The sequence below is a fragment of the Vanellus vanellus genome (genome assembly GCF_965231255.1).
Source record: "Vanellus vanellus genome assembly, chromosome: 13".
NCBI lineage: Eukaryota > Metazoa > Chordata > Aves > Charadriiformes > Charadriidae > Vanellus > Vanellus vanellus.
This window is the reverse complement of record NC_138918.1, coordinates 21,229,930-21,243,190: the sequence shown is the minus strand read 5'-3', so window position 1 is coordinate 21,243,190 and position 13,261 is coordinate 21,229,930. Positions and strand designations below refer to the sequence as shown.

Sequence of the window (13,261 nt, the reverse complement as noted above, 5' to 3'; positions counted from 1 at the left end):
AGTGTAGTCCTAGAGATAGGGCACAAAAGGCATCTGCAACTTTCTTAAAATGGCTGTTGCAGTATGTTGCCATCCATTTCAAGCAACTGCCAACTTTGATCTCATCTTTACTTAGATAACCATACCTTAATATTCCATAATGCTGTATCATCCCCCCTCAAGTAATCTCTTTGTTAAATTTATTTTGTTTTAGCATTATATGGCCTTTACAGCACATCACCTAGCAATTTGTGATTTCAGTTTATGTGACCAAGTAGAATAAAGCACTGAACAAGTTAGGAGATTCATAAACATATTTAAATTGGCTTTCAACAGCCAGCCAGAGCATGCAGATGTGCATGCAGATCTATTAAATTCTTACACAGATACACATCTGTTGAAAACCAAATGCAAGCTTTTCATCATATGGGTCAAGCAGGTAGTGTCCTTTCAGTTAAGAGAGGACGCCTTTAGTTGTAGGGAAGGACAGCCAGGTAGAAGGCTTGGAGCCATGATACAGTAGGTCCAGACTTCCAGGGCAGTCAGTCTGGTTCATCTCATCAGTACAGCAGGTTACAGACCCAGATGACTCTAAATGATCATAATATCTGGATTTACCTACAACCTAAGAAAAAGTCCTCTAAGTGTGGACCTCACAACCACTTGAAGGAGCAAAGGTATTTCTGCAGTAGGAGAATGGATGTGGGGAGTCTTTGCAAAGTCACCTCCATTTTATTCTCCAAGAACATTTAAAGGATTCTGAAAAATAGCGAAATAGCGTAGGTTGCTTATCCAGGGGGCTTATCATTTTGTATTAGCAGTTACTGGTCACATTTAATTAAGATTCCTTTCTAGCTGATATGAAATATTATTAGCCCCATTCATCCCGTATCAGTAAAAAGGAATAATAATGGGATGTGATCTTAACAGGAGATGACAGGAAGCTGCTAATGTGACATATATATTGTGGAAGGGAAAGAGGGCTGTGACTGCCAGAGTCTGTTTTGAAGCCTGTGATGTCTTCAGTTTTACAGCCCCTTCCTGTGGATGGTATCAAAGTGTAACACATCCCTTTTAGGGCAGGTTGCTGGCTAACAGCCTTATCAGTGAGAATCAGAATAACAAAACCAAACTAAACTAAACAGTAACAGTACCCTTTTTTCCCCTGTATGGTCCAGCTAGAGAAAAGGCTAGTTTCAATTTTCATTCATAAAATACCAGTAAAATTATCCCTTTTTTTTTGTGATCAGAGCCAGAGGGAGCTAGGGAACAGGTTCCAGCTCTGAGCTTTAGAGCACAGAGCCACCTTCAACCTCTGAGAGACAAGGCACTGCATTTTCCACTCTTGGAAGCTTTGTGTGTTTTTTGAAGGGAAGATCCAAGCAGAAAGCTTCACACTGTAGTCATCTGGCCTGCAGATTACAATGGTTTGGGTTGCTGGGGTGGGAGCCATATTCAAAAGGAATGGTTGAAGCCTGTAAGATAAACATAGATGATGAAGAAAGAAAAAAAAAAGTTATGTTTTGAGACCATTTCTGAGTTGTCTGTGATCTGTTATGTGCTGTCATTTCTAAATGATGAAGCTCACACATTCATTCATGTTTAAAATAGATGCTTCTAAAAGCACTGAAATAAATGTGTCCCTTTTGCTTTCACTACTGCTTCAAGCATCCAATTACTTGGTTAAAATTAGATTCTGCTTCGAAAGACTAAAATTGATGCTTCAAGTTTCCATAGTTACTGTCTTTCTATTAACGATGCTCAGTTAAAAAGTGGGGATTCTCTTTTGCCTATGAGTGCTGGGCTTTGGCAGCCATGCTGGGCTCTGGCCTCTTTGGGCACCAGCAGTAATATGGGCTGTGCTAGGGTAAGTTTACCTGCAGAAGGTTTTCATAGGTGTAGAGCCTGGTACTTGGTAAATGGTTTTGTTGAGGGTAAGGAGAAGGAACTGAATTCAACTGAATTCTCTTAGGAGTGTTCACCCTCCAAGGTGTACACAAATAAAAACAAACTAGTCCTGTCCAGAAGATCTGACACTAGGAGAACATCTAATCCTGCCTTCTGTCTTTTATTCAGGTAAGCTGAAATCCCCAACATGAGATTTTCCTTTTGGGAATCAGTCACAGCCACCCATCGAGGTAGAGGCTGAGGCAGAAGGTGGCTTGCAGTGGCTGTAGACAGGAGTCCAAGCTGCTGATCCTGTGATCACCCCATAGCAGCGGAGTGGCCTCCAGTGGCAGGAGGTGACTGGATAGATAGGATGGATAGTCTGTGCTCTTGGCCTCAGTTCAATAGCTCATCTAGCAGAGAGCAAGGGGAGGAGGGAGTTGGCTCTCTGCAGAATACTGTTAGAGGCTGCAGCAGCAGCCAGGAAATGCTTCCTCCTTTTCACCTTCACAGCAGGATTTATGATGGTCTGCGAGCCTGTTGTCTTTCACATAAAAGTGCTTGCATGTAAGAATTAAATTATTTTTTATTTCAATTTGACAGAACACACTAACCAGAATTGGCTTTCCGTAATACAGACTAAGCAGTGCACAGATCTGCTTCTGCCCTCCCGACATTTGGAGCTTTGTCTTCTGCAATGACTTTTGCTCTCTTTGCAATATTTAATGTCTTTATATAATAGAGGCAGCACCCCCACACAGCACCAGTCAGCTGAAAGCAGTTAGAATGCCGCTTCCCTCCTGGTCACATCCAGAGGGAGATTTGAGCCATAAATCAGACATCCCAGTTTTTAAAGATTTATCTCAAAGTCCACATTTTTGGTATGTGTTACCTAAAATCAGCCCTCAGTGGAGGCCTCGGTGGCTGTTTGCTGCTCAAGTCGGTTCAAGTTTAGGGCATTTAAGGAGGCTACATAGTGCCTGGTTTGACATGAAGGCAAAGAAAAGCCTTTTCTTTGGAGGAGATGGGGGGAACTGTGGTGAGGACAACTCGCTGCTGGTCCTCAGAGGAAGCGTCATCCCCAGCTTCTTCCCACACCACCTCTCCCTTCCCAGGTACTGAGGGGCACAGCAGTCTCCCCAACACCGACTCCAGTTTTCCTGCCCTATTCACTGCCCTTTACTGTTTGCATTAAAACAAGGGCAGAAGGGCTGATGCTCTAGCTGCCCACACTATATTTACATTGCATTTAGAAGGTGAAAATCATCTGGTTGGTTGGTTTGGAGTTTTTTTTTTTTGGCTTGTTTTCAACTATGAACTCTTAAAAATGGTCGCTGTGGGCCTGCAGGTATGGTGAAATGCCCAAATAAAAATCCGTCTACCTTATATTGCAGGAGTAGTGTCTCCCTAAAAACTTGTGCAGGCGACACAAATATTCCCATGCTGCATCCTGCCGAGGCCAGCATCCAATTAGAGCTGGAAAGATGATATGGAGCATCCGGGATGTGTGCACATGCTGTCTCGGTGATGCAGCAATTTAGTCCTCAGTTTGGTGAGGAAAAGGTTAAAGCTTGTGCTGAGCAAGCACTAACTGGTGCTCTCCAAGACAAATTCTACCAGTGGGAGTAGGACTGGGCATAAGTACAGTGCTAAAAGTATGTTACCTGAGAAGGTTGATGGTTTCGTGGGAGGGAAAGCCTCTTTTAGTGAAAAGAGACTGAGAGGAGCTTGGGGCTGCAGGCACTGGGCACTGTTTGCTTCTTCAGCAGCTGCGAGAAGCCATTTGTTGTGCTCTGTCCACAGCAGGCTGCGGTAGCAAGCAAATCAATTTTTGCTTTCGCATCTCTCAGCATATGCTAGCAGGGCTATTTGGTAGCTGAGACAGTTGCTTTAATACACAGCCACGGAAGATTGTTTTCTTATAATGAGGTAGATAATCTAAATTAAATTGCAGCGTTAGCTTGGACAGTAACCTGAGACTGAGCTGGAAGTGACCTCCGTGCCCGCCCCCCACTTTTTATCTGGATGTTGGAGCAGTGGGGGCTTACAGAGCTCCCACAACATATGTGCTATAATTACCGTGTTTAATGTTACTGACTTTAAATCCAAGCAATGGATTAAAGCTGCAGGCACCCTTGGTGGGGAGAAGTTTTCATTTTGTTCATTCCTCCTGTCTCTGAATCATTAGGGCAGAACAGGTCAAACAGATGGAAGGGCAGAGAGTGGGAATTATTTATTTCTTTTTTTTTTCCTTAGGACTGCAAATTGATATAGCCTTTAGAGATGGTTGGGACTGTTTGGCAAACTGATAGTTAAAATGGTTCAACTTTGTTCTGACTGAATCGTTTCTCTGTCTTTCAATTCAGTATCTGCCATTTTATCATGTTGATGATGGATTTTTATTTGCTTTCTTTGTTGTGTCGTTGGTTGTGGGTTTGGCTTTGTTTTTTTTTTTTTTTATTTATTAATAATAAAAAAGATTAAATGGGCATTTTAATCCCCAAAAGGCTTAGGGATGATCAGTGAAGCCAGAATGTCCGCAGACATCCTCTAAATGACAGAGAGGGTTTTTCAGTGCATGCTCTTTGCATTTGATGTGCTGTTTCGGAATCAGTGCACAATGTCAGACTCTTTATAACGGTGAATATTCATTAAGCCTGCCAGAGGCAGAAGCTGCAGTCAGTACAACATCAGTGGAGGAGGCAGGGAAGAGAAAAATCAGGTTAATCACTAGCTTTCTCTGCAGTTTGCTTCCTGCTTATTGCCTGATCTCAGTTTTAAATAAATTCATTTAATTAATGTGTTTTGCTACTTTGACCTGCGCGCAGAAGGGTCTGGGATTAATGATGGGGCATTCCTAGTCTCACAGTGGCTTTAATCAGCATGTTCTGGTGTCTAGAAAAAAAAATTGAAAAATATTTCCTTTAAACTTAATAATAATAGATGGTTTGATTGAAAGCTTTTATCTAAATGATCTCCTGAGTCCATGAGCCACTGAATTTTTAGAGACAGGGACAAAGTGGTGAGTGGGGAGGGGTGGAACAGAGCGAAAGCAAGCTGCTGTCTTGGCTGAGCATGTCACACAGTCAAAAATGTCTCTGCAGGGAGACAGAGCTGCACAGAAATGCTTTCCTCTTGTCCCCCTTGTGCAGGGGCACATCTGTTCTAACACAAGTTAGCCTTCTTCTGACAAAGGTTCTTTAAGAAAGCAGCAGAGGCATAGGAGGTAGAGATGATGTACATGACAGAATATATGGCCAGCTCGCATTATGGGAAGTAAGCACCACCTGTTCCTAGTAAACACCAGATTGGAGCTGTGGGGCTATAGAGGGACAAGAAAAGAACACTTTCCCCCCTGAAAAGAGTGAAAAATGTCAGTGAGATAGAAACTTCAGTCTTTGCCCAGACCTGATGGGATATTGATTTGTGGGTGGAGTGATGACATGTTCTCTGAGCAGGCATTTTCCCCCAAATTTAGACGACGTCTCAGTTTCAGGCTGTTTGTACCCATCACTCAGCATTTCAGCTTTGTTCCACTTGCGTATTAGCTCGGATGGTTTCACAAGCTGATGAAAGCCGACCCTTCAATGGAGTGAATTTGCAAATGCCGCATCTGAGAAGACAGCACTGTAAATCTCAGTGACAGACCTGTACTTTGAAGTTTTGCAGTAGAGTACCGCTCGAGACCTGAAGTGTACTGGTGTTATTGCTGTCATAACTAAAATGTACCCTTTTAAGGGGTGGACATGGTGCAACCTTAACAATATGGCTGAGCTTTCTCAGGTGTTTCTGACCAGATGATGCCAATGCCTCCCTAAATGAAAATCCCATGAAGGGATTAGGGCTGAGAAAGTGGCCTCATCTTGCAAGTAGTTGCACAGGATTTTTGTGGCTGTCACTATTAAAGAGATTAGTTTCAAATTTTAATTTTTTTAAAATACTCTGGCATGGTCATTAGTACAATATCCCTCAAGCCATGATGCTGCTTAGCTTGCTCCTGAGGGTGAAATTCAGCTCCTTTTGCACTAGCCATACAAAAGTTAGCTCTGGGCTCTATCTGTAGTTAAAGAAGCAAAGGTAACACAGCTCCAGCAGAGAGAGGAGAGGAACAAAGAAAATTCAGTGCATATAAAAACAGGCATTGAAGCTAGGTGGGTTGAACTGCCTTCTGTCTCTTTTTATAGACTGTATAGCAAGAACTAAATTAGACAGTTTAGATTGGATGCCTACTTCTTTGGTGGCTGAATTTAGAAAAGGGATACTTTACTCTGTGGGTGACACCTAGGAAAAAAAACTACTACAAGTTAACTTCTAGGGATGCTGTTCCTTGTAGTAGGTGCCTGGGCTCCCTGCACAGAGCATGAGGAGAGTTAGGTACCTCTGAAAAACCTGGGTCCTGAGACCAGGGCTGCATGGACCACGCGAACAAGAAGCTCTGTGCTCAGCAAGGTGACGCAGCTTATGTGCAACCTGCTGTCTTTCTGGGCTCTTGGAGCCTATGACATCCACATGACACTTTCTATCTGACAATGTGTAGGAAACCGGGTACTTTCAGAGCAATTAGGATTTGTTGAACAAGTGCCTATTGACCGAGATGTGTATGTTTTTCAAGTTCTGTGAGAGGTAGAGAGCTACAGCTTATAACGTGTAAATGCCTCTGGAAGAGAAAAAAGTAGGTGGACACCATACCCTACTGCTTCAAGCTTTCAGAAATGTGATTTCGGATGTGAGGATTTTTGTATGTAGATCTGCCTGTGCATTTCAGACAACAGTCACTGGATAGAAAAAGAAGTATTTTGAAAGGCAACCCAGAAGGCCTTTCCTCCCAACTAAATATAAGATCTACTCAACTGCAGAGTTCCTGTTGCTCTAGGTTCCATTTAAAGTCTACTGAGACACTTGTATTTTGGTAAGAGTACAAGGAAATGGAAGGGGTGAAAAGTTCATCTCCCATTTTAGCGTGTAGACACACAGCGAAGAAGCATCAGGAGCTGCAGGTGCAGCCTAGATTTTGGGTTTGGCTGCATGCGTGCATTTTAAAAATAAATCATTCGGTCAGTGAACACGAAGGCTGTCATATTCCTTGAGAATAAGGGGGTCATTCTCCAAAGTAATCCTTCGAGTTACACCAGGAAATGGCCAGACTCTGTGCTTTTGTGTAGGAACTCTGGCAAAACCACGCTACGCTGTAGGATGAAGAGCAGTATAATGTTTTAAATTAAGTAGTATAAATATAGCTGGCAGATTTGATTTAGATTTTCCTCTAAGTTTAATAATCAACTTTAGAGCATTCAATAAGACCCAGAAAATATACAAGAGAAGTACAACTAATCCTGTTAAATGCAAAATAACATCCAAGTGGAAAGTTTTGTTGTTAAATTCCTGCTGATACGAAACAGAAGAGATGTTTAAGAAAGCTCTGGAAACTAGGTGGTAATTGACATTTATCCTTGATCTGAAATGCCTAAACATACAACATTGTTAGTACAGTTGAACTGTGACCTTTCAGCCTGCCAATACGGATAAAACACACTTGTTATCAGGTAAATCACTCAGAAGGGAAATTTCTTGAGGAGGTTGTTTAAACCCCACTCATAGGAAATGATGGCTATTAACTCACTAAGTTCTGTCTGTCTCTGTCTGCTTGTATGTGAGCTCTCCACACAGCTGTAAGGATAATTAGTTTCCTTTAGCTTAGTGAGTATTAAGGAGTATTAAAATGCGTAGTCTGTATGGACAGCAAACATATTCAGGGGCTGGGAAAAAAACACGCAGAAATGCAAGTAAGCCCGCTTAGTCTTTAGCTTGACAGAATTCTGATTCCAGGGTAGATAATGATGGGTTTGTTTGGATACGTTATGCCAAATGGCTTTGTGATAAATGTTACTGACTTCATCTGGTGAGTGGATTTGTCTAGGCAGAACCAGATTAAAGGGTCAGTATCCTGTTCTCAATTAGATTTCAATAATGCAGACGTGTATGTGCACCCTGTTAGACTGGCAAAGGTTTTCATGCAAGGAAAAAGATGCTGTACTTTAAGGATACCCTCTGTTCTTGCATATTACTGTATTTGTGTGGTAAAATGGATAATATAAGGTCACTGTTATTGTCTCATCTCCTGTCATTAGCCTGATATGCTCATGTCAAAATAGCACGACCACACACCATGTTATTTCCTCTGTGCTGTGGTGGCACATAGGTGACAGGGTGACAACAGCGGGTGTTGTAACCCTGTGCACTTCAAAGCAGTTTTTGGACTATTCACTGCTACAGGGCTCTCCCCAACCAGGGGAAAGACGGTTCAAAAATTATTTGAGGTCACCTTTGGCTGTTTTTTTTTTTTTCCTGCCAGGAACAGGAAAACAGCATTGGGTTTGGGCCAGTGTTATTTGGAATGAATGTTTTATGGGCTTGTTGTGAAGGAGAAAGGATTTATTTGTCAAATGGGGCTTAATTTATTATGTACAATAAGAAAGCTCACATTTTTGTATTGCCGGAGAATGACAATTGATTAATAATTTGGAAAAAGGCCAAGACACACAACATTCACCTTTGTAATTTATCATCTTGAAGAAACAGAAGTGATATGAAATGTACCCAACCAAAATACTTTAATAAGCAGAAATGAAAGTCGGTTCATATTAATGTGTTTAGTATGAAAGAGCTTGCTAGGACATTGCTATTACCAACAACAAACATGTAAAAAAATCTGAAGCTGATAGTTACAACTGTTGGAAGTTTACAGAAAATCTACAACTGATCAAATAGAGGAAGCTCCACATTAATAATAGGTATTAATAATAAGATATTTGAGACTCGGGAGGTTAAGGTCACTAAAACAACTTCAGCAGTTCCTGGAAAGAACATAAAGTCAAATCTTCTTCATCATTAAATACAGTCTTAGGGGAAAAAGAAGTGTACAGGCTCTTCTAATTCTTATTTGAACATCACATTGTAAAAGCAGTCACTTCGCCACCTTTACAAAGAATCCATGTGCCAAACCCGTCACCAGTCTGGTGTTCTTCAGCCTTTATGTTGTATATTACCACAAGAAAAAAGAAACATAATAGCGAGGGCTTTCCCGGTTTGAGAACTCACTGCAGTATTGTTTATTTCTGAACCATTCTTGACAGCTTACCACAAATTTGGCACCAGCCCTTTCTGATTTCCCATTTTTCTTGTAAGTTTATAGTTTAGAAAAACTTTACAACTCTCTTAGAAGAGTCACTCTGCTTCCTGGCAAAAGGGAAGGGGTTGTTAAAGCCTTGCCTTGAAGAAGACCATGAATATTTCTGAGACCAGACTCTGCACCCTGGTTGAAGGAGTCCTGCGGTATCTCTGCCCAGGCAATTCAGGTCACTCCTGTTTTTGCTGTAGGGCCATGTCTGCTGATCAGCCACATTGCATGCATAAGTACACACATACATACATACATGCTAGTTGACTCAGGTTCCTCTGGGATGCACCAACTCATTCCTTCCACGAGGAATCCTGGACTCAGCTGACAGGATGGTTTGCTGAGATATCCAGTGTGGATGTGTGTACTGGCAAGGCTGACTTCCCCTGTTCTGGACACTCCTCTAACCATTTTCCAAAAGACTTGACACCCTCAAACATACCCTTTTGTGCCACGCAATACACGTGCTTGTGTTTCATCCTATAAAACACTACAGTGCGTACTAGCATTGAGCAGCCTGGCTAAGAACCAGTTGATAACACCCAGACGAGCAGCCAGTCAACCAAGAGTCCATGTAGAGCCAGGCTAAAGCCATAGCTTTCAAATAGGAAGCTGATATTCACCGAGTGCTTGCATTTAACGATGCTTTAAACTTTTCTTGCTGTTTTGACTTTTTCAGAACCTGAGGCAGGAGAGGTGTCCCCCCCAGTGGGAGCTGGTGTGAACAGCAACAGCTGGACCTTTAAATTTGGACCGGGCAATCCCAAACAAGGTGGTCCTGGTGAGTTGCCAGACAAATTCATTATCCCAGGATCTCCTGCAATCATCTCCATCCGGCAGGAGCCACCAAACAGCCAAATTGACAAAAGTGACTTCATAACCTTTGGCAAGAAGGAAGAGACGAAGAAAAAGAAGAAAAAGAAGAAGGGAAACAAGACTCAGGAGAAAAAAGAAAAGGGCAACAGCACCACTGAGAACAGTGACCAGTGAGGGGTTTATACTGAAAGAACCAACTTAGCCAGTTTTTGTAATAATGGCAGATTTCTCCTATGTAGCAACTCCTAACTTCTTCCTACTGTTATAAATTTCCTGTATGTACAGGCTTGAGAAAATCAGCAAGAAAATCACAGTATCTGTCTAAATTGCTTAACAGGTTTTGTCTTAAAAGCTTTATTAAGTCTGGTGTTAACTCTTTTTCTCCACTCTGGCTTGTTTTCAGAATCTAAAAAGCAGACACAAGTTTCCTTTCTCCTACGCCGAAAAGGAGAATCTTCACAGTACAGCCAGTGAGAGGTTGGACTCTGCACTGTGGTTCCTGTGCTCCTGTCTTGATGACACTTACAGGACAGGTTTAAAAGTTTTAATGTTGTGCACCCTCTATCTGATTGGAAATATTTGTGTGCAGATGTCAGCTAGGTGATACGAGATCAGATTATAAAATGCAAGAAGAGCTGGTAAATATGCAACAGAGGAGACACCTAATGAACACAAATGTTCAAAGATGTTCAGGCTGGGGAGGAAATGTCTGAAAGGAGATGACCAGACTTTTCAAATCTTGAAAAGTCACTGTGTGGAAATACTGAGTCCTATACATGACGTATTGTACACACTCCTGCAAATAAAACCTCAAATTTACAGCTCTTTAAGATATCATAAATTTTATCTCTTACCAAGCAAGCCATTGGGAAAATTGTCCCTTAAAGCCCTGCATTACCCTGGCAAGGCTAGCCCTCAGAGTGTAAGAAGGGCTCGGCTGACATCCCAGGAATGTAACTGTGATGTTCTGTGTCCCTATTGCCACTCGAACGTTATTTTGCACATTATGTCTCTGAAAAGGTCAGAGTTTTTCCACGACACTTATGCAAAAGAGAGAAAAAAAACGTTAACTATGCTATTTGTTATTTGAGATATTTATTTATAAAGAAATATAGCTGTAAATGTTAAAGAAATATGATGCCCTTTAACCCAAACAGAAGTCAGTCTAGAGCCATTATAAATTACAATTGCTGCTATTAAAGTGCTTTAGAAAAATTGCCTGAAACATCTGTATTATATCGGCCACTTGCCAATAACAGCTTTATTCTGTCGGGTGACTTGGGGGCTGCCTCTTGCATGTATTAATACAAGAATATCTTCTCTTTTTTTTTTTTTTTTTTTTTACATTAATCTGCACTTTGAATACACCTTTGCAATCAAACTGTCCTAACATGAAGAAGCAGAAGCAAACTCCTCACACAAATGGATTTAATAACCTGCTAGCTCTGTGCAGTACCTTGGTGTTACCTCCCACACAACCTTTTCTGATTTTAGTTTTACTTTTCTATGAGATTATGAATTTCTGACCCTACTAACACTCATTATGTAAAATTCAAGTACTGTATGTATGCTATATGCTCTTATAAGAATCCTGAAATATTTATTCTGTGCTTGTGTATGTGAATGTCAATGCAACTATTATTAGAGTGGACTTTAAGCTTTACCGTTGAATGTAAATTCATTATTTCTTTTTTGTACACTTGTGAAAAAGTGGAGTAGTGTTAATTTTTTAAGCCACTGTTGATTATAAGTTTTTTGTGTATGAAACACAAGTAAAATATCTTTCTTAAATCAAGCCATGCATGCAGTTTGGGATTTATTGGTAAGAATCTGTGAAGCTAAAGCTCTGTGAATTACTAAACCTGAGGGTATAAATGGAGTCTTGAATGTGGTTGAGGATGTTGATATAAAACCAATACATGTATTTTTAAATAGACTATCGCTGATGAGGGAATTCCAAAGAGTTTTCTACATTATTGTACATTCACAGAATAAAGCTCAAGTGTCGTATTAATTGGAACTGTGTAAGAAACTACATAGCTCTAAAATTTCTAACAGACCCTTTAATGTAGGATCAAAGAGAACAACTGGATTTCTTGAGACATGTCCTGCATGTTTTAAGTTTCCAAAGTGCTGACAGTTCAGAATAGGATGATTCCTATTCATTTTTAAGAACCTGCAGCAAGTCTTAAAACATCACAGAAGGTAAAGCCCTAATAAAAGAATTCATATCTCAAAGCACGAACCACCAATGGACTCATGTGGTCTATTTAGAGTTTCCTTTGGCTACCAGTCTTGTTTTACTGGCAATGAAAAAGATGCTACTTGAGAAAGAGAATCCTTTATTTGGTTTTAAAGGCTAGCCAAGAGGAAAAAAACTTAAGATTTGGGGAGGGAGCTGTTCTTTTATGCAAGTGTGCTATGCAATTATATTTAGATTTAGTTTTTTATTTGGTGACTAATCCAGCAGTGCCCAAAACGTAAATAAACTGGAGTTACAGAAGGATACTGTTGTTTTGTACTCATCATAAAATAGTTCTCCTCAATGCCTCTGGCAAAAATCTGGCACAAAGATTTAATTCTTACAGGAATCTTTACCATTTGATTATTTTTAGATTTTAACTGAATATTTTTTTTGTCTTTTGAGTGCCGGCATTTTCCTCTATACAGGCCAATCTGATTCATTCATTTTTCACCAGTGGTCATACACAGCTGGTTTTCCAAGGCTTGCTTCTATCAGAATGAACCAAGAGCTGCAGTATATCTCTGATTTGCCTGTCTTAACACAAAATGACATTTACCAATGCTGGCTTTGTTGCAGGTGCTTACTGCAGGAGGACTGTATGCTTGCATGACTTGATAGCAAAAAGCAGAATATCTGAATATAAGCATTCCAGTGTGGAGATCTGGTAGAACAGAGAAAAAACTCCCAGAGGAGAGGAGATGCTTTTGCTGGAATTGTTTAAAAAGAGGCTGGACTGCACTAGTAGAATATACATTACACAGATTCGCTGTTTTTTCAGAAGACTTAGGCACCTCACCAGATTTATAAAAGATTATTCCATATTTCAGCCCTCTAGTACAACTGGAATGCTGAGATGTTGTAAGTGAAATTTGGCTATTTCAAAACTAGTATAGAAATTATATACCATTGATATCCATGATTTGGGAGGGTGGACAGAATTTGAACATTCGGCCATAGTTTTGGGGGTAGCTATTTAAATACTGCACAACAATGGGAATTAAGAATCAGAGGTGGTCAAGACCAACAAGAATCAAGAAACAAAAGTTTCTTTTATCCTCTTGCTGACAAGGAAATGAGCAAGACAAAATACAGTATAGAGTTTGTTAAGGAGGAAATTACAATTTTGAGGCTTTTTACCACTTGAGCAACTTATTTCT

The 13,261-nt window shown here is 40.6% G+C and overlaps 1 protein-coding gene across 7 annotated transcripts in view; it reads left to right on the top strand.

Moving 5' to 3' along the window:
* Window positions 1–10,161, top strand: part of LOC309677149 (protocadherin alpha-C2-like) — a gene marked incomplete at its 5' end in the record, with an annotated part of 101,543 nt that extends 91,382 nt beyond the window's left edge. For all 7 annotated transcript variants that reach the window (XM_082489890.1, XM_082489891.1, XM_082489893.1 and 4 more), the window contains one exon: window positions 9,723–10,161. In XM_082489890.1, coding sequence (XP_082346016.1) covers window positions 9,723–10,033 — 311 coding nt within the window. In that variant the 3' untranslated portion in view covers window positions 10,034–10,161. The remainder of the gene's footprint in view (window positions 1–9,722) is intronic.
* Between the last annotated feature and the right edge of the window lie 3,100 nt (window positions 10,162–13,261).